The sequence below is a fragment of the Varanus komodoensis genome, unplaced genomic scaffold (assembly GCF_004798865.1).
Source record: "Varanus komodoensis strain SLA01 unplaced genomic scaffold, ASM479886v1 scaffold50, whole genome shotgun sequence".
NCBI classification, from domain to species: Eukaryota; Metazoa; Chordata; class Lepidosauria; order Squamata; family Varanidae; genus Varanus; species Varanus komodoensis.
In genome coordinates this window covers 2,108,726-2,127,475 of record NW_025336088.1, presented here as the reverse complement: position 1 = coordinate 2,127,475, position 18,750 = coordinate 2,108,726, and the positions used below count along the sequence as shown (strand labels likewise).

At 44.4% G+C, this 18,750-nt stretch overlaps 2 protein-coding genes across 17 annotated transcripts in view; one reads left to right on the top strand and one right to left on the bottom strand.

Moving 5' to 3' along the window:
* Nucleotides 1-3,338, top strand: part of KANSL1 (KAT8 regulatory NSL complex subunit 1) — a 156,251-nt gene extending 152,913 nt beyond the window's left edge. For all 4 annotated transcript variants that reach the window (XM_044446969.1, XM_044446970.1, XM_044446967.1 and 1 more), the window contains one exon: nucleotides 1,156-3,338. In XM_044446969.1, coding sequence (XP_044302904.1) covers nucleotides 1,156-1,383 — 228 coding nt within the window. In that variant the 3' untranslated portion in view covers nucleotides 1,384-3,338. The remainder of the gene's footprint in view (nucleotides 1-1,155) is intronic.
* A 790-nt stretch (nucleotides 3,339-4,128) lies between these two features.
* MAPT (microtubule associated protein tau) overlaps nucleotides 4,129-18,750 on the bottom strand; it is a 107,131-nt gene continuing 92,509 nt past the window's right edge. For 11 of the 13 annotated variants that reach the window (XM_044446971.1, XM_044446976.1, XM_044446972.1 and 8 more), the window contains one exon: nucleotides 4,129-8,448. In XM_044446971.1, the coding sequence (XP_044302906.1) occupies nucleotides 8,233-8,448 (216 nt within the window). In that variant the 3' untranslated portion in view covers nucleotides 4,129-8,232. Of the gene's footprint in view, nucleotides 8,449-9,367; nucleotides 9,498-18,750 lie in introns of those variants that run through there. The other 2 variants (XM_044446973.1, XR_006416379.1) reach the window with 2 other exon arrangements.

Here is an 18,750-nt window from a genome sequence, read left to right as displayed (position 1 = left end):
AGGCCTTTATGGGGTCTTATTTGTTCCCATCTGAAAACAAATCTTTCTGGGTTTCAGACAGTCCTCTTTGGGAATAAACAGTAGGTCAGTTCATACAATTGGTTTAAGCCAAGAGTTGTAATGCATGCCAGCTGCCATTTTGAATATTCAAGCCGCAGCAGGTGGGCTTAGTTGTGTGAATATAGTTAGGATGGTTCATGAAAGGAGTAAACAAAGTTTGTAGAGCCCGTAATCTGAAAATGGTTTAACCCTTGCATAAGCTTCACATAACACCCTGAGCCATGGCCAGCTCCCACCATCACTGTACTTTGAATATGGCTAGCATGAGTTGCAGCCCTCCATGGCCTAAATAAATGCAGGCTACAGTAATTGTCCAACCTGGTCATTTGGCCTGGTTGGCACAATTGCAGGACAGTCAACAAGCCACTGCAGCATGTTAATCACCCTGTGGGCACTGGGCAAATTTACATAAAGCAGACATTGGCAGCAGACTGTTGGAAGCGTGACCTGTTGAGATTGGTAACAAACCACCCAGAACCGTAGGCTGTTGTGGAGACCTGTGTCCTGAGTATTGATCCTAGAGGTGAGAAACTGAAGTTCAAATCCTTGCTCAGCTGTGAAGCCCAGTAAGGCCTTAGCTAAACAACTTACCTTTCTCATCCTGACCATCCTCTCAAGATAGCTGTAAGGATTATCAAGTGCTTCAAGTTTCTTGGAAGAGCAACTTAGAGACACAACAATTAAAGGGTTGCCCTTTTCACTGTGAAACAAAATTGTTCAACGTTCAAGGAAGCCAGATTTCTGTTAAATATTATGCAGAATCTTGTAAGAGGAAGAAAATATTGCCAAGGAAAGTTTTAGAATGTCTTCTGGAGATTTTCACGGACAGGTTGGGTGAACGGGAGAACTTTGGGATGCATTCCTGGCACAAGAGCTTTCATCTACAAGGCCCCAGCCTTCCAGCTCCGATTCCCTTTCTTCTAGCCCAGTGTGGCAGCATCTTCCGTAGACACTTTTTCTGATGTCAGATGTAGATTTAATTACAGGTGTACTACCTCTCTTGGATGTGACTACGCAGGTAATGCCTCTTCAAAGTTCTAAATGGTATGGGAAGTAGACCAGATTAAGGCCGACCAGCTTTCCTTTGCCTTTCAGACTGTACAGCCTTGGGAACGACGCAGCTTCCCACTGTCCTACAACCCCAAGACAGAGTGCGAGGACCAGTCAGATCCACAGGACCGGTCATCACGATGCACACGGCGCACATCTGGCAGCAAGTCCTCCCGAGAAACAGATGGAGCACCCATATCACCCACCCTTGCTTGCCTCAAGAGCCGGCATCCAGGGGCAGTGGCCACAGTTCAGCGGCCGGCCCACAGATAAAGAGATGGACAGGAAGACGCGAGCAAAAAGCAATCCACCAAACTAACTCTTGGCATTAAAGCTTCTGAAATCTGCGTTTGATATTCAAACATCCTGCCGGGAATTTTCACAGTTTTTAGTGAATTTAAGGAGTTTAGAAACTGTTTTATTTTTTTTCCTTTCTTTCCATGTTTCCTTGTCACACACACCTTACCTAGTGCTGTGTGGTCTGATGAGGAGAGCAAACTTTTCTCCCTTTCCCATACTTTAGGTGTACACTCCTCAACCAAGAGGGTGAAGCTGGCTAACTGACCCTGGAATTAGTTCTCTGGTGAAAGGGTACTTCTATTTTCTTTTCTTTCTTTTCCTTTCCTATTCAGTGTATGTTCTCCTCACCTACCACCATCACTGTGCTCCCCTCCCTAAAATTCTAGTGGAGTGAAATTAGTGGTGAAAAGTGATGTCTTCTGAATACAACTTCCCTCACTATCAGTTCTGCTCATGGGCTGCACTGGCACACGAAAGCACTTGCAATGCAAAACCCTCCATTTCTTAGTTCCCTAAGGGATGGCTTCCCACTTCTGAGCTCCAAAGGGTATTTCTTCCCCTCCCTCCCTCATCTCACCTTGTGCTAATTCCTTTTTTTTGTCTGTGTCAGCTTTTGAGTTGATCTCCATGATGAGGAAGTACATTTGGCTGTACTAGAAAAGGCAGTTTCCTATTATCAACCTGAATAAGACTATTGGAGCAGTTTTATTCAGAACATAAAAGTTTGTTGCTTAGGATTCCTTTCCTTTCCTACTAGCAAGGTAAGAATGGAGGGAAGGCTGTCTGCCTAGCTTTTCAAAAGGAGCTGTTTTCCATGAGAGAATATTTAGACTTCCTTTTCTAGACGTGATTTGTAAGTCTCTTCCTTTACCTGCTGTTAATAATTAACACTTCTGCGTTCCTTTTTAATTTTGCACTCTGCCTGTTAGTTTGAAAGTTGCAGTCATATATTTTTTATATATCTCTGCTACTGCTAGATTGCAATACAGTAGTGTTGAGCCTTATGTACTGGGAGAAATGTCACAGGATACAACAGCTTGCCACCACAGATCCACAAGCCATATTTTAATGAGGATGGTATGTCACTGTTCTTGTTTCTTTTCTTCCACCCTCTGTAAAATGTAGTCTTGTGCATTGCTTTGAGACTGCATCTTGAAGTATGTTTGAGTACCTAAATGTTTGGATTTTTCCAGATAAAAATAGGACTTTGTTTTTCACCACTGTTTTAACTCCACTTACACAGAAAACATAATTGAAAGCAAACTTCTCAGTCAGGTTTCTTTCCTGCTTCTGAGACCTCCTTGGGCTGATTCATCGCCAAGCTCCACAGGTTTGAATTTATTTTAATTTAAAGAGGCCGCTGCCATCACCTCCATGCTCCATGACTCCCAGATTCTGCACACCGATCATCTGTAATGTTTCTCAGACCCTAGCGGTGTGGCTGTTGGTCCCTGTCCTGTTGTTAGCATTGCGCCTGTCTTCTGTATTAATCACATCACCAAAAAGGAAAAAAAAGACTTTTTTTCTCATTTTGTAATTGTAACGAAATAGTAGCTAAACTGCTTAATGGTTGGGGTTTTTTCACAATTTTCAACATTACCTAATGTTTTTGGTTCTAGTTTTAATTTCTTTTAAAAAGAGGAAAAACCCAATGCTACCATATCCCTCTGCATTAAGTGCTTTTCTATTTATAAGGTTGAAAATTCTGAATAACCTCTTAGCGTTATAAAGGAAAAATCTACAAAAAAAACCCACCTCGTATTTTGTAAATATTTCTTTTCCTGCTTCAAGCTGTGTAATGTCCTTGTTATATAGAAATGCTTTTCTTCAGAGAAGCTGATCTTTGTTTAATGTCTTGATTCTGTTGGCCAAAGCACAAATCTGTGCTTATAAAAAAATTAAAAAAAATAAAAAGTTAATAAAACTGTGTTACATCTCTTCTTTAGAAAAAAAAAAAAGCAAGGATGCTGAGACAAGATCACTTGTGAGAGAGAGACATGGAAAGATTGAGGCAAAGCTGCAATTTTTAATTGTAATGGTGCAACTCCATGGGATGGGGATTCCAAAGGCAAGCTCCTGTCCCCCTCTGCAGCCAGCATGGAAACAAGTGTTTCCATGTCGCAGGGAGGCTGGGGCTATGGCCTTAAGCCAATTGCTATCCCAGCCTCCCCTCCTTGATGCTAAATTAAGCAGGTGTCTAGAGAAAATAAACACTGCAAGGCACAGCAGCAGAGGTTACCACCACATCTGATTCCAGGTATAGGATGAATTTGCCTCTGCTTTTGGAGGCTTGGCTGTCGAAATGACGCATAGGGCAGTGCCCTAAACAGACCTGGGAGCAGTTGCACATGTCAGAGATGAGGTTTTTTTAGATAAAACTGGATGGTCAAATGGTTAACACACCACCTGCTTTTGTATTATACGAAGTGGAATGATGTTACCCACTTCCCCGTGAAGGAACAAAGTGACACCTTTATTTAAGGTCATGAGATGGGCCACCTTAGGCCTATGATGCCGATACACCAACTAGCACGGACAATCATGGGATGATGGAAGCTGTAGTCCAACATCACCTCTTTCAAAATAATGGCAAGAATTTCCGAGGGATGTTGTGCATAAGGTGGAAAGAACCTCTTTGACATTGTGGGAGCTAGTAACTGCTAGAGAAGACTTTGTCACCACATTTCAGTCTTGTCTCTGTTCAATAAAGACGACCAGTTTAATATTGTAGTAACGACTTTTTTATTTCCAAATTCACTTTTACAGCAAGTCAGTGTAAACCAGTTGTTAAAACACACACGTACAATATGGACATCACAGACAGGTTAACTAAGCTAGGATGATCATACGGAGACCTCACTCCCTTCCCACCCCCCACCCTGCTTTCCCTCCCTCTCAAAAACTTTAAAGGGAATTGTGGGGTCTTCCAAACTCCATTGTCCCTTTTTGATACTTCCAAGTTCCTTAACAAAGCCTTTTTTTCTTTTTAGCTTCAAAACCATGATTTCCATCTGTCAAGTTTAAATACTTTTCCAAGCCCCTAGATATGTATATTTATATCCCAAGACAAGACATCTGCCAGTTTGACATGGCCTTAGATTAAAACCATCATGGGTGTAACCAGCTGCAAACTTGATGTCTGTGTCTCCTAAAATGAGCCATAAAAACAATCAAAATGCTGACTGGGAATCAGGACCTATGATTCAGGGGAAAACGGGGGAGAGGAATTATTCAGAATATTTAACGTGCCTTATGTCTGAACACGGGTTGGGGGGGGGGCAAATAGGAGGAATGAAGTAGACAGAGACCAGGGCTCTTAATATGTGGGAAAAGAATTCAGGGGTGGGGGGGAGATGATCTTTTAAAGCAAATTATAATAAACTCTAGCTTCAACATAATGAAAAAACTGAAAGTAAGACTTTTTCCCGTCCAATCTGTAGCCTCAAATGCAAATAGAAATATGGATGGATGCAAGTTCTCAGTGGAAGGTGTTCCCAGTTTGTTTTGAGATAAAATGTGTATAAATGACATAAATACATAAATAAGCACAAGCTTTGTTCCAAACACAGTACCATACAATAATTAGAGATTACTGAAGGCTGCCTTGATGGGCAGATCACCTCCACCAGGATGCTGCCTTGGAATGAAATAACAAAAGTACCATGCTAAGCCATTTGTTTGTCTTTAACTGCAAGTCCACTCCTCTTACCTTAGCCCACAATTCCCAGTCAACTTCCTTTTGCCCTAGCAGATGTTCTGCATACCTTAACTAGGAGCAATAACCATTTCCCCATCCTCAGTTGACCTGGTTTTAGCAGCTGACTTCCAATATGCAACAACTTTTTTCAAACAAAGGAAAAGATTACTATGTGCCATTGATGGACAAAGCATTACATTTTGTATCATTGTAAAAGTCTGAATGGAAACAAGTGTATTTTGTTATTTTCCTGCTATGTTTTTTGTCCCTTGCAAATGGGACAGATTTGAAGAATATCACAAGGTAAACGGGATAGTGCTAGTCGTGACACACTGACTAAGAAACAGGCAGATGCTTTAACTATGCTTTTGCTGCATAAGCATCAGAAGCTAGAACGTGCTAAAAAGTTGGCCTATTTCTTTTACTGCTGGGCTGCCTCACCGATTGTATTTGAGATCTAAACGGGCAGAAATACTAAGCCATTTGTGCAAGGGTATAAGGTTATGTTTTGCAGTGACAGTCTTGAGCAGGTGCTTTTGAGTAGATGGATTTTTCCAGAACTATGGCTATGAAGCCTCCTTTTAGAGGGGAGTTGGCTGGAAAGAGGAGCCTGCACAAATTCTCTTGAACTATAGTATAAAGGCATTGATTCACGTGTTGGGTGCAACAGCATCCCAGGAACCAAGGAGTAAAGCAGCAGGTGGAATAGAAGCCTCTGATCATCGTGAGCACCTTTGTCTGATAGTCTGCATACTGCGATCTCCAACTGCTGTGGAACCATCTGTTCCATGACAAAAGGGGACTAGAGCACCTGCATGCCATTCCCACAGCCAGACAGTTCATCCAACTCAGGCCATAAATGACCTACTACATATTAAACACCACACTGTAACAGACACAACATATTTCCTTACCCTGCCCAGCCCTAAGGACCAGTCTCCCATTCCTACACACACTTAGTGGTTAACTTGCTTTCAAAAGCCATGCATGTATATTTGGAAAAGCTTGTGGGTTTTTGTGTCTGTTGTAGTTAAAGCAACTTTATCCCTCTCACCTGACAACTCAGCCTATATACAAGGAGAGAATAACTTACTGCAGACTCTATTATTCACAACTCCTACTAACAATAAATGGGCTGCCTTTCTATATACATGGTATTCATGGAAATGTGTGAGATTAAGTAAGAAGATGCCCTTTCCTGGCTTGATAGCTTGTTGACTGCTCATCTAAATGAAATGTGGCTGGGGATGGAAACTGAGCATGAATGAGGACAATGTGGAAGCATGATGGCAGCTGGGGACAATGCTTGTTTGCACTGCATGGAGGCAAGGAGGGTGGCACCTGGCAGGAACGCCACATACTGTGCCTCCATGGGCTGGGCCAACTGAGGAACAGCGCCTCTTCCCAAAGCACAAGGAATGACACGCAGCTACAGCTCAAACTGAAAACTCCACACAGCAGTGATGAAAACATGTTTGCAAAGAGGGCATGCATTATATAAGTAACCCCTACAAATTTAGCTGGACTAGAGTGCTCCAGTAGCAGGAGAGCTCGTCGAGGATGTAACTTGTGCTTAGAATACTGAGCAATTTTGCACAATGTGTTATTTTTTGTCCTCCCTTCAAGTTTCTGAAACAGTGAACCAAACAACATTTAAGCCGCTGCTTACTGCACTGAGATGTATGTTATCTTTTAAACACAGATGCCTGCATCAGTAATGTACACATTCAAACCTAAATGAATAATATACACACCAACCTTGACTGGAAATCATTGTATCTGAAGAGAAATGAAACCTGTCTGTGGCGTTTGCTCTATTATACTTCTTTTCTATATGCAGGCATTGCCTGACAAACATGATGCTATGACAGGGCATCAGAACAATGCACAATTTTGCTAATTCTATGTTCTTCCAGGGGAATACCATTCCCACATGACACTTGCCCATCTCTTAAACAAGGGCACTGCACTTTAAAAATTAAAAAAGAAAAACTCCTAAACCCTTAACTTTGCAAATCGCTGCAGATATGCCTGCAATCTTTCCATGGAAACTAAGAGAAACAGCCAGGCCTATTGGAAAGAACACAAGGAGCAAATTCGCTACCTATCAACCTTTTTTTTCTAAACCTGCCACTTGAGTGCTGTGAGACTGCCAATTTCCTATATTGCTAAGGAAATTTTAAGACAGGTGCAAACAGAAATTGTAGTAGAGAAAGCAGAAGAAAGATAGATGGCAATAGTTACTGGCATGAAAAATTAAAAACAACTGGTCAAATCCAGAATTTGTCAAGTATCTTAAATTTCACTGATTTCAATGGATCATCAAACATGCAAGGTGTAACCAGGCCCCTCAAAATGTATCATTTAAACATATTTGCAAAGTGAGCAGGCAGCATTTAAATGCAGCTAGGCCCAGTGTTTTTCCAGTACATGAATAACATAGTGATATGGCTCTAGCTAACCTCCATTTAGGAAAATATCCAAGATAAAAGTAAAGAAAACTGTGTGCATATAGTAACTGAACTTTTTCATCCTTTCCAGCATGAAAAGCTTTCCCTTGGGAGAGGTAAAATAGAGAGGAATCATTCTTCCAGGTCTCCTGACAGTTGACATTTCACACTGAAACTGCTGAGTTCGGCTTTATGTTTGAAATCTGCTCTCGCCCAACACTAACACAAATGCCTATAACATAGCAGGAAAACACCAGGGGCTGTTTAGGAGGATTGCTAAATTATCAATGTAGAAGGTTCTTTTCCAGCGCCATGAAGACAACCTTGGCTAGCTAATGCATGTGTAAAGAAGCAGATACCACCCTTCTTTCCCAAGATAGTGTAAATGCCCCATCCAAAGCACTCTAATTTTACCTGGCAAGCAATTACATTTTGTTCAGGAGACTGAGATAATTGGAAAGATAGTAGGATTTTTTTTTCTGAGTTGTCAACAATTCTGAAACCCTGAGACCAGGGATAAATGATTAAATGGGAATAGGGGTATAGGTTAAAACAGTTATCCCATTAATAGAAAAAAATAAGGAATGGTGGGGGATGCAGATGTAAAAAGGAAAACAGGAAGAAAGGCCAGAGTGGATTTGTCTCTTCTTATTCTCTCCACCTACTTAAACACAATCACAAGCCCTGCTTGGCCAAGGAAGCAGACACTTCATCAGCCAGTGTGGCAAGTTGTGGGGAGTCCACCATGTTGATGCTTCCAGTAGAGGAGACGTTGCTAAGGCGACGTGGAGAGGTATCTCCAGAAATAGTAGGTGATTTGTAGACAATTTCAGCTCCATGGTCAGTCTTGGCTTTGGCGTTCTCACGAAAAGTCAACTTGTGGCTTTCAATCTGGAATGAGACAAGGTGGTAGGTGAGGGCAGAAGAGCAATGTAGGAGAAACTGTGAGGAAGTTGACACATTTTCCCCACCGACCACCTTAGTGAGCTTGGTTGGAATGGCAAGTGGCTCGCTCAGCCACAGTTCCTCTTCTCCCCAATCCTGCAGTTCTGCCAAATGCTCTGATATATGTCCAGAATGGGAAAAACAAGGCTCTCAAGTTTTAATATATGATCCAATGTCACTGCAAAAGTCCTGATGTACATGTTTCTCTCATCTGGAAGTCCTTGATGCCATAAAACTACTGTATTAAGTCTATGTAAAGCAAATGGGTTATTTGACCAGATGAAACATATGCTCTTGTGCAAAATGGTTGACTTCTTACAGAAGCACTTTCTCCCACCATTAGAATACCACCAGCAGGACAAGTAAGCCTGTCCAAGTTCGATGTTTGTTTTAAGGTAGTCTTCCCCAACCTGACATCTTCCAGATATTTGGGTCAGCAACCTCCATCAGCCCCATCCAGCATGACCAGTGTGGTCAGGGATGATGGGAACTGTAGTCTGAATCATCTGGAGGGCATCAGGTTGGGCAAGGTTATTTTAAAACAGAAGCCTGGTCTCCTGCGAGGCTAGGCAGACCTACCACAAACCTGTGCCCCATCAAAGATCCTCAACAGGCACTAGTGAGTTAAATCACAAAGCTGAGAGAAGAAACTGAGAGACTGGGAAGCTCCCATCAACCTGTTAGTCCACAAGATTTAAAAGGCATGGGTTTTAAAACTGTTAGTGTAGAACATCAACTTTTTATCCAACATAACAGACTCAGCTAATATGCCGCCTTCCCCCACTCCCCAATACACCCATTAAACTTTCGGTAACTAGCGCTCTCATTGCTCTCAGAAAGGTCATGACAACAGGCAACTACTTACTGGCATCACATGGGTGTAAGTCGGGGAGTGGGCTCTCCTCAGGGATGGAGGGCTCTGTGATGGGGGAACGAAGCCCAGTCTTATTGGGGCAGTTTTGAGCACCGTTCGAGTCTTCCTTGCCCTTCTCTTTCTGCATGTGGGTGGAGAAGGTCAGTGGGATGCAAAATAGCATCGTCAAATAAGATGACACGAAACAAAAACTCTTCAATGGGGAGGGAGGGACACATGAGTTGGAGGAGGACAGAGTATCAGAAGTACAACTGTAGTGTGTGAAAAAAGCCACAGGAACTAGTGATGGGAAAGTCAGCAGCTAGGGAATAAGGGTTATCTGGCACTGTGTTGACCGGCAGCACCGGAAGCCATTCTACACCCCATTCAGAGGATAGCTGAAGAATCCCTTTGGCCAGCCCTCCTTGCTGGGTCTCTGCAGAAGCTATCAGCCTGCAGTTATACCTACAATTAGTCTGAAAACCTGCATGCTCAAAAATATCTGTCTAGCCCATATTGAAAGTCTGAGGGTTCTGTAAGGATCCCATTGCATGTTTAATAGTAGCAGCAGCATCTTTCAGAAGTAAACATCGAAAAGATCTGTGTCTTGCCTCCACCCTGTGGTAGTGGGCACACCTCTGTCCCCCACCTAGCAAGCTGTTCAAATAACTGCACTCCCTCTGTAAGGGAACCCTACCATGTTCAGAGGCAAGAAGGGATGGCTGGTTTCAAACTCCACTGCACTTACAGCAGAATCAGTGAAATTAATGCAACTTGTGAGCCACTATTCTAAATAATGTAAGCTACTGCCATATCCTTTAACCTCTCTATAGCTTTGCCCCAATGTCTAGAATCCTCTTTCTCTACAAATAATAATTAAAATAAATCATAAAAACAGTGGACATGATATATTTTTTCTTATTGCACAACAGGATTCTTTCTAGATTCCCTCACTTTCTGGAAGCACAATCACAGTGTTCCCTAACTCAAAAAGTAGAAGCCTAATACAACACAGAAAATGCTCCAAAGTTCACACTTCTCCTACTAAAAGCAATTCCCATCACCACCACCACCACCAGTGGGGTACAGGGGAGACAATTCATTACCCCCATGGATTCCCCTGACTTCCCCCTTAATTCTAGTCTGATTTTCTCATGCAACTACCAGGCACTGATCCCTCTTCACTCCTGCACATGCAGCTATCTGCATGAATCTAAAGTGATACTTAAGTTCAGTTCTGCTCAGAGTTCCTGCAAGACTTTCCTCCTCAGATACCCTGAAACAGTTAATTATCATGTTTATATACCACTACCTATAGCCCCATCTAGGGCTCTCTGGACAGTGTACATTAAAAATGAACAATAGTTCAACTGTGGTCCAGAAAATGCGGAAAGGAGAGAGAAACAGTGAGAAGAAGCTGAGGGTGGTCAAGACCAGAAGTTGTGTGAATGGCAGTGAGAGAAGGATAAGGAAGCAGAGAAGTTCTCCCATCAGAAGCCAGTGCACTCACTGGAAGGAGCCAATGAGAACTAGAAAGTTTTACAAGTTTCTTAAAATGAGATGTATCTGAGAAGAAAGGCTGAAATGCACGTGAGAAGAGCCTCCCTCCCCGAGACAGGCACAACAGATGAGGCAAATACAAACAAAGAAACAGAATTAGTTCTAGTCCTGCATCACTCCCAAAATGGTGTTTCCAAACTTATGCTGCACCCCCTGCCACTTGGGCTCAAGGCTCTGTCTGAATCTGGTTACTAACCAATGAGAAAAACACCCAAGTCCAGACTGTTCTTGAGCTTTTAGCAACAGCGTGATAGGGAAGCCAGCAATTAAAGCTGTTCACTGCATGAAGGCAGTGAGTATTACCATAATCTGCTAACACATCAAGCTGTTATGGAAGGTACACATACAGTTGGAAAGCTGGCAACCCTACTCTGGAACAAGAAGAGTTAAAGACTTTGTGAGGTCAGATCCACAGAAAGCAAGTCTGGTCCAAAGAAAGGTAGGTGAACACTCAACTTCTAACCACCTTTCATTGACTTCACCAGGAAGGAACCAGCTCTGTACATTGACCTGTGTGGGATTATCACAGCCTCTGTTTCACTGTGGACTTCCAAGAGTATTTGTAGTCATTATATACAGACCACATCAGGCATTGTTTTGGTATCCAGTGAAGCCAACCAATATAACTCACCCTGCCCCTTTTGAAACATTAGAGCAGCTATAGATAAGCCCATGTCATCCAGATGTTTTGAACTACAACTCCCATCATTCCTTGCCATTGGCCATGCTGTCTGGCACTAATGCAACTTGTGGTCCACAGCATCTGAAGGGAACCAGATTGCTCATCTGCAGCACAGTTTCTGTGTCTCTTTGGTCAAAAACAGACGCACCTAGAACCAGTAGCTGCTGACTGACTTCTCTCTCCACAAGGGCCAGTCTGCTTTCCTCTTCCTTTGTGTTGCAAACCAACAAATATGCTCACCTCCACTCTACTTGCTGCCCTGGCTCACACTTCAGACACTCTGCTCTTAAAAATCTGTTTATGTGCTTCTTGCACACCTGTGCAATTAAAAGAGAAGCTGGACTTACCATGAAAATCCCTTTAATTAATTATTAGGGCAGTAGACTGGAAAAATAAACTGTGTCTCCAGAGCAAGGCCAACCAGAGATTTTCCCTCTCATACCTTGGAAGACAGCAATTGGCCTGATGAAAAAAAAAACTAAGTAGCATACAGTCTACGAACAGGGAGACTCCATTGGGGGAAAACAGGAAGTACCAAAAGTTGCGGACATGAAAAACAGGAGGAAGGATGCGCAGGGGGTTCTGCAAAAGACCCTAGGCAAACACGACCTATACATGCACACGCTTGCCTTGTCCACCCTGGTGGGGTTGCCCACTGTCCAAATGACTAAACAAAAGGGAGCATCACATCCATGCCCAATTTCTCTTTCTCATTTTGTAGCAGGACAGCAGGCAGAAAAAGGGATGTACACAGCTGCTTCACATTCTAGGTGGAAAGGAACAGTCAGGCTTCTCATGTAGAAAATGAGCACAGCACCTGCCACAAGCCTGCATCCGAGAGAAATGATTCTTACGGGTCTTCGCAAATGTTGATGGCAAAGACCAGGCAGACTCATGCAGCCCTCCAGACTAGAATTTCCATAAGCCCCAGTCAGCACATTCGAAGGAAGATATGAGAGAGTTGTAGTCCAAGTACATCTGGAGGACTAGAGGTTCCCCAGGCTTGTGTTACAGGTATGTTGTTAAGAACAACTTCCAAAATAGAAACTTATGTACTGGGAAAGTATGGTGCAGGTCAGGCTCCTGAAGGAAACACTTGGCATGGGGACAGCGAGCAAGGAAAACTTGTTCCAAAACTCTATCAAGAGTTGAAGCCTGTATCCCAAAGCAAAGGCTCTGGCTTAGTCCTGAATGCAGTAAGCCAGGGACCTCCACAAGACATGCAAGATGTAAGAGCCGTGCTGGGTCAGACCAAGGCCTATCGAGTCCAACGTTCTGTTCAAATGACAGCCAATGAGAGGCCCACAAGAAAACCCAGAAGCACACAATTGGAAGAACACAGTCCCATTTATGTTCCCCAGCAAAAAGTATTCAGAGGCAACCTGCCTCCAATACTGGAGGAATATATAGCCATCATATCTAGTAGTCACTGACAGCTTTATCCTCCACTAATCAGTCTAATTGCTTTTTAAGACCATCCATGTTGGTGGCCATCACTGTATCTTACAGTAGCAAATTCCATAATTTTAGTAAGCACTGTGTGAAAAAGTACTTCCTTTTAGTGGTCCTGGAATCTCACACAATTCAGCTCCATGGGATGACTCTGAGTTGCAGTATTACAGAAGAAGGAAATATTGTTACCTATTTTCTCCACATCTTGGACACCTCTATCCTGTCTCCTTACTTACCTTTCTTCCTAAGCTAAACAAGCACAAACTTTGTAACCTTTTCTCACTAATGTGTTGCTTTAGCCCACTGATTATTCTGGTTGCTCTTTTCTTTGCAACTCCCAATTCTATAATATCCTTTAGAAGCACAGTAACCAGAAGTGTGCACAATATTCTGGACAAACCACACATTTGTATAATGGCTGTATAATATTTGTACTTTATTTTAATTTCCTTTCCTAATCATGCAGAATATGGGATTTTCTTTAAAAAAAACTTTCAACCACCTGTCCATCATAAGCCCAAGATTTCTTTTTTGTTCAGTAGCCACCAGCTCAGATCCCACCAAAGTTTACCTGGAACAGCATTTGCCATTTTAATGCCCATTCTTGCAATCTGGCAAGGGTCTTTTAAAGCCCTTTTGTTTTATCCACCCTGAATAATTTGGTGTCATCAACATATGTGGCAGCTTTTGTCAAGAAGTTAAAAGGCACCTGTCCCAATGAAATCCTTATGAGACTCACTGCTTACAGTCCCGCACTGTGAAATGCAGCATGAGGGCTCATTCAGGTATGGTATGACGGAGGCATTCAAAAGACCAGGTCATCTATTTGATCCCATTATTGCCACTGTTCAGTTCTCTGCTGGAAAGGCTGTCACATTTTTTCAATCAGCAAGATTCTCTTCAGGAACTCTAGAATGGATACCATGACTTATTACCACCATTTGCAGAGTCCTTCCTGAAATTATCAGTTCAGTCACAGGTACCTGCTGTACAATTTTCACAGTGAAGGCAGACAAAAAACTTGTCTGCATTCTCTGCAACCGCCTTCTCCTCCTCTAGTACTCCTTTTGCTCCATTGTCATCCAGTGGTTTGCTTGACTCCCTGCCTAGTTCCTTGCTTCTCCTGTTTTTAAAGAATTCTTTAATTCTTGATGTTAGTGATGTGCTCTCCAAAATCCATTTTTGCATCCCTCACTGTCTGCACTTCCTTCATAAGGAGCTGAGTGTCCACCATTTTCCAGTCTTTGACAGACCCGACATTCGCTCCCTAACAAAAAGTTGTAAAAAAACCCTAGAATAACAGGAAAATTTTTGTCGATATGGAATAAAACAAAACCTCTCAGTGGTACAACAAACAGAGAAAAAATAGCTCAGTACCGAAAAAAATCGGACCACCCATGACACCAAGCAGGGACGGTGGGTGGATTGTGTGACTGCACAGATGGCCACTCGAAGAACATCAGTTACAGGTAAGCAACCTGCTCTTCTTCGTCGTGGCCTCTGTGCATCACACATATGGGTAGAATAACAAGCTTACCTGAAATGGCGGAGGGAGGTGTCATCAAAGAAGAATAGATGAAAGAACGGCTCTGCCGAAAGAACAGTCCTGTCTAGCACGAACATCCAATCTATAATGTCTCGCACAAGTACATGGAGTAGCCCAGGTGGCAGCTCTGCAGACATCCTCAATCGGGACTCCTGACGCGAAGGTTGAAGAGGCAGCTACAGCCCTAGTGGAGTGACCCCTTGGAGTTGTTGGTAAGTCTATCTTGGCTAACTGATAAGACAGAGTAATAGTGTTAACTATCCATTTAGATAGTCTCTGAGGAGTAACTGGGAAGCCTCAGTTTTGTTCCAAATATTTAATGAAGGGTCTATTAGAGTGACAAAAAGACTCAGTCCTTGATCTGTAAAAAGCTAGGCAATGACGAACATCTAGCGTATGCAGAGACCTCTCGACTGGATTCGAAGGAGCCGGAAAAAATGCAGGCAAGGTAATTTCCTGATCCATGTGGAAAGAGGTAGCCACCTTTGGGAGAAAAGATGGATCTATTCTTAACACTACCTTCTCCTTGTGAAAATTCAAAAATGGAGGATCTACTCTGAGGGCACAGAGTTCACTTGATCTACGGGCTGAAGTAACTGCTATAAGGAAGGCAGTTTTCCAAGAGACAAGACGTAGATCAATTGTTGCCAGGGGCTCAAAAGGAGGCCATGTTAGTGCCTGTAGTACCCGAGAGACTCCAAGTGGGCATAAATGGCCTAATCGTTGGATGGAGATTGCAAAGTCCTTTGAGAAATCTCTTAATCAGTGGCTGAGAGAAAATGGAAAACCCCTGCACAGTCCCGCGGTAATAGGAGATTGCCGCCATATACACTTTTATGGAGGAAGGCTTAAGACCAGAACGGTGAAGCTCGAAGAACAAGAGGATCTGATCTATGGATGCGGAGGGCGCTGAAAACGAATGAGAGTCAGCAAAACTAGAGAATCTACGCCACTTCGCCACATACGATTTTCAAGTGGATGGTCTTAATGCAGAGTCGAGAATATATTGTATATCGAGATGTAAAGCTTGCGAATCCGACAGCATATTCACTGGATCTGATGAGGCAGAGGCAGTAGGTGAATTCACAGCATGGACCTGTGTGTCGGTGGTAGGAACGGAATGAGGAAGGAGTGCAGATGGGATTGGTACCGTGCCGGCGTGCAATGTCATTGAATTCGCCAGGTGGTCAGTTTCAGCGACGGTAGGTCCAGGTGTCGGATCGAGCCCTCCCGCTGAGTTATAAGATAAGGGACGGGAGGAAGTTGAAGGTATTCCTCCCGAGAAATATGAAGAAGTGTCGAGAACCATGGCTGGCGTGGCAACCAAGGAGTTATCAGTAGCCCTGTGGCCCCGTCATGAATCACCTTTGCTAGTACTCTCATGATGATGGGAATCGGGGTGAAAGAGTAAAAGGTCCTATCGCTCCAGGGAATCATGAAGGCATCCCTGGATGACCCCTGCCCGATTCCCACTCTCGAACAAAAATTCTCACACACCCTGTTTTGTCGGGTGGCGAACAGGTCTATATCTGGGAGGCCCCATCGCTGGAATAGCCTGTCCCAAATCTGACGGTCCAGCTCCCATTCGTGTGACCGTGACATGTGTCTGCTCAAGAGATGTGCTTCCACATTGTCCATGCCCGCGAGATGTACTGCAGTAAGAGTGATGCCTCTCGGTATGCACCACTCCCAGATTTGCATCGACAAATGGGCTAATTTCGGGGACCTTGTCCCCCCCTTGTTTAAGTAAAAAACTGGCTATGTTGTCCAGGTTACCTGGACAACCTGACGGTGAAGCACATCCTCGAATGACTGTAGTGCTTTGAACATGGCGAGAAGTTCCAGGAAGTTGATATGGTTCCTGGAGTCCTGATAGTTCCAAACCCCCTGGATGCGTAGACCGGAGCACAGGGCTCCCCATCCCAGAAGGGATGCGTTGGTACCGAGATTCACTGTCGGATACCAAGGCCGAAACGGGACTCCGATATTCAGGTTGCTTGACTCTGTCCACCATAGCAGAGACTGAAGAACGGAGGATGGGAGTTGAATCTGCTTCGTAGGCGGATCCCTTTGTGGTCAAAACCTCCCGCTGAAGGACAATTGGAGGGGGTGCAGCTGGAGTTTGGCATGTGGGACTATGGCGATGGACGCTGCCATATGTCCCAACAGTCTTTGAACTGACCGGGCCGGGACAATTCCTTCTTGTTGAATTTGGAGAATGTGTCGAGCGATAGCACGTTGTCTGTCTTGAGGGAGGAAGGCCTTCGCCACTGCAGAATCCAGTTGGGCTCCAATAAAGTTGATCATCTGTGTAGGGAGAAGAGAGGATTTCTGACGATTAATGCAGAGTCCAAGGTCTTGCAATAAGTCATAGGTCATATTTACAGCGGAGCTAAGTCCTTCCCTAGTCTGGGAAACCAACAGCCAATCATCGAGGTATGGGTATATCTGAATTCCACATAGTCGAAGGTATGCGCAGACGGGAGCCATACACTTCATGAAGACCCTCGGTGCGGTGGCCAGTCCAAATGGCAGCACCTTGAATTCGCAGATTTCAGAGCTACCACAAAACGGAGGAAGTGCCTATGCCGTGGATGTATCGAAATATGAAAATAGGCATCCTTCAAGTCCAGCGAGGCGAACCAATACCTTCTCCCCAGCAACAGGAGGATATTTTGAAGTGTGGTCATCCGAAACTTCTTTGGTGTTATAAATTTATTGAGAGCTCTCAAGTCCAACATCGGCCGAAGCCCTCCATCTCGTTTCGGAACCGTAAAATATCTAGAATAGAATCCGTGGAGTCCTTCCAATGAAGATAAGCAATGAACAGCTCCTTTAGACAGGAGTTGGTAAATTTCATCTAACAATACCGGGGAGCATGGCGTAAACCGGATAGGACTCGATGATGGAACAACGTTGAATTCAATTCTGTATCCGTGCTGGATGCTGGATAACACCCACCCATCAGATGTAATGGACTCCCAAACGGGGAGTTGGCTTTTCAGCCGGTCCCCAAATGAGAGGGGGGAGGGTGGGGTTGGAAGGGGAGGAAAGGTTCACCCGTCCCATCAGCGCTGGCATTTATCTCCATCGAAGTGGTGGCGGCCTTGCTGGAAACGCTGAGGCAGTTGCTTGCGGCACTGCTGGCGATGCTGTGGCTGTTGGCGGGGTGGATATTGCTGCCTGTACTGAGGCCGAGTCCACAACCACTTACGTCGAGGGGGTGGTTGTAGTTCCATGCATCGGGCAGTCATCCTCGACTTGTGGATCCTCTTCAACTTGTGATCGGTTCTAGCGTTGAAGAGGCCGGATCCATCAAAGGGCATCTCCTCAATCCTCCTTTTCATCTCCTCAGGAAAGTTGCAGTTACGCAACCATGCGTGTCTCCGAAGAGAGATGGCACCAACGAGAGCCCTCGACTCTGTAGCCACATGGTGTCTGGTGGTGGATAGTTGTTGCATGGCGACCTGCATTGCCTCCTTTACGAACACCCTCGCTAAGTCGCCTTGATTATCAGGGAGGGTGGCGATGATGTTGTCCAGGCGCTGCATTATAAAGTATTGATAACGCGCCAGGGTCGCTTCAAAGTTAGAAATTCTTAGGCCCAGACCCGAAGCCGCATAGACCCGGCACGCAAGGGAGTCGATCTTTCTTCCCTCTTTGTCCCGGGGTGATGTATGACCCCGTACCTCCCGACCCTGAGACGATTCTACCACCACTGAATTTGGCTTGGGGTGGCGGAGGAGGAACGGGATGTCCCCTTCACGGACTCGATACATCGCCTCATATTTTCTAGAGGTCGGTTGAGACTGCGCCGGAAGGTCCCACTGTTGGGTCATCGCTTGTCGGAGGGTCATAATAAGTGGCAAAGCTATGGAGGTCGATTGTTCTCCCCGCAAGACATCATAGAAACGGTCAGTGCTAGGCTCCAGTTGTTGGCTCGCTTCAATCTCCAACGACTTCACCAGCCTGGACATCGGTTTGGCAAACGTGATGTGCGGCTCTTCTGGTGATGCCGGACCTTGTGAAGTGACTGCAGCATCAGCACCAATATGGAGGCAGGAAGCTGGAGGAGGAACCCCCTGGTGACTGGGATCTCTCTTTCCCGAGACGGTGCACGCCCAGTGCCCCTCAAAGCCGTAGAGTGGGGTGGGT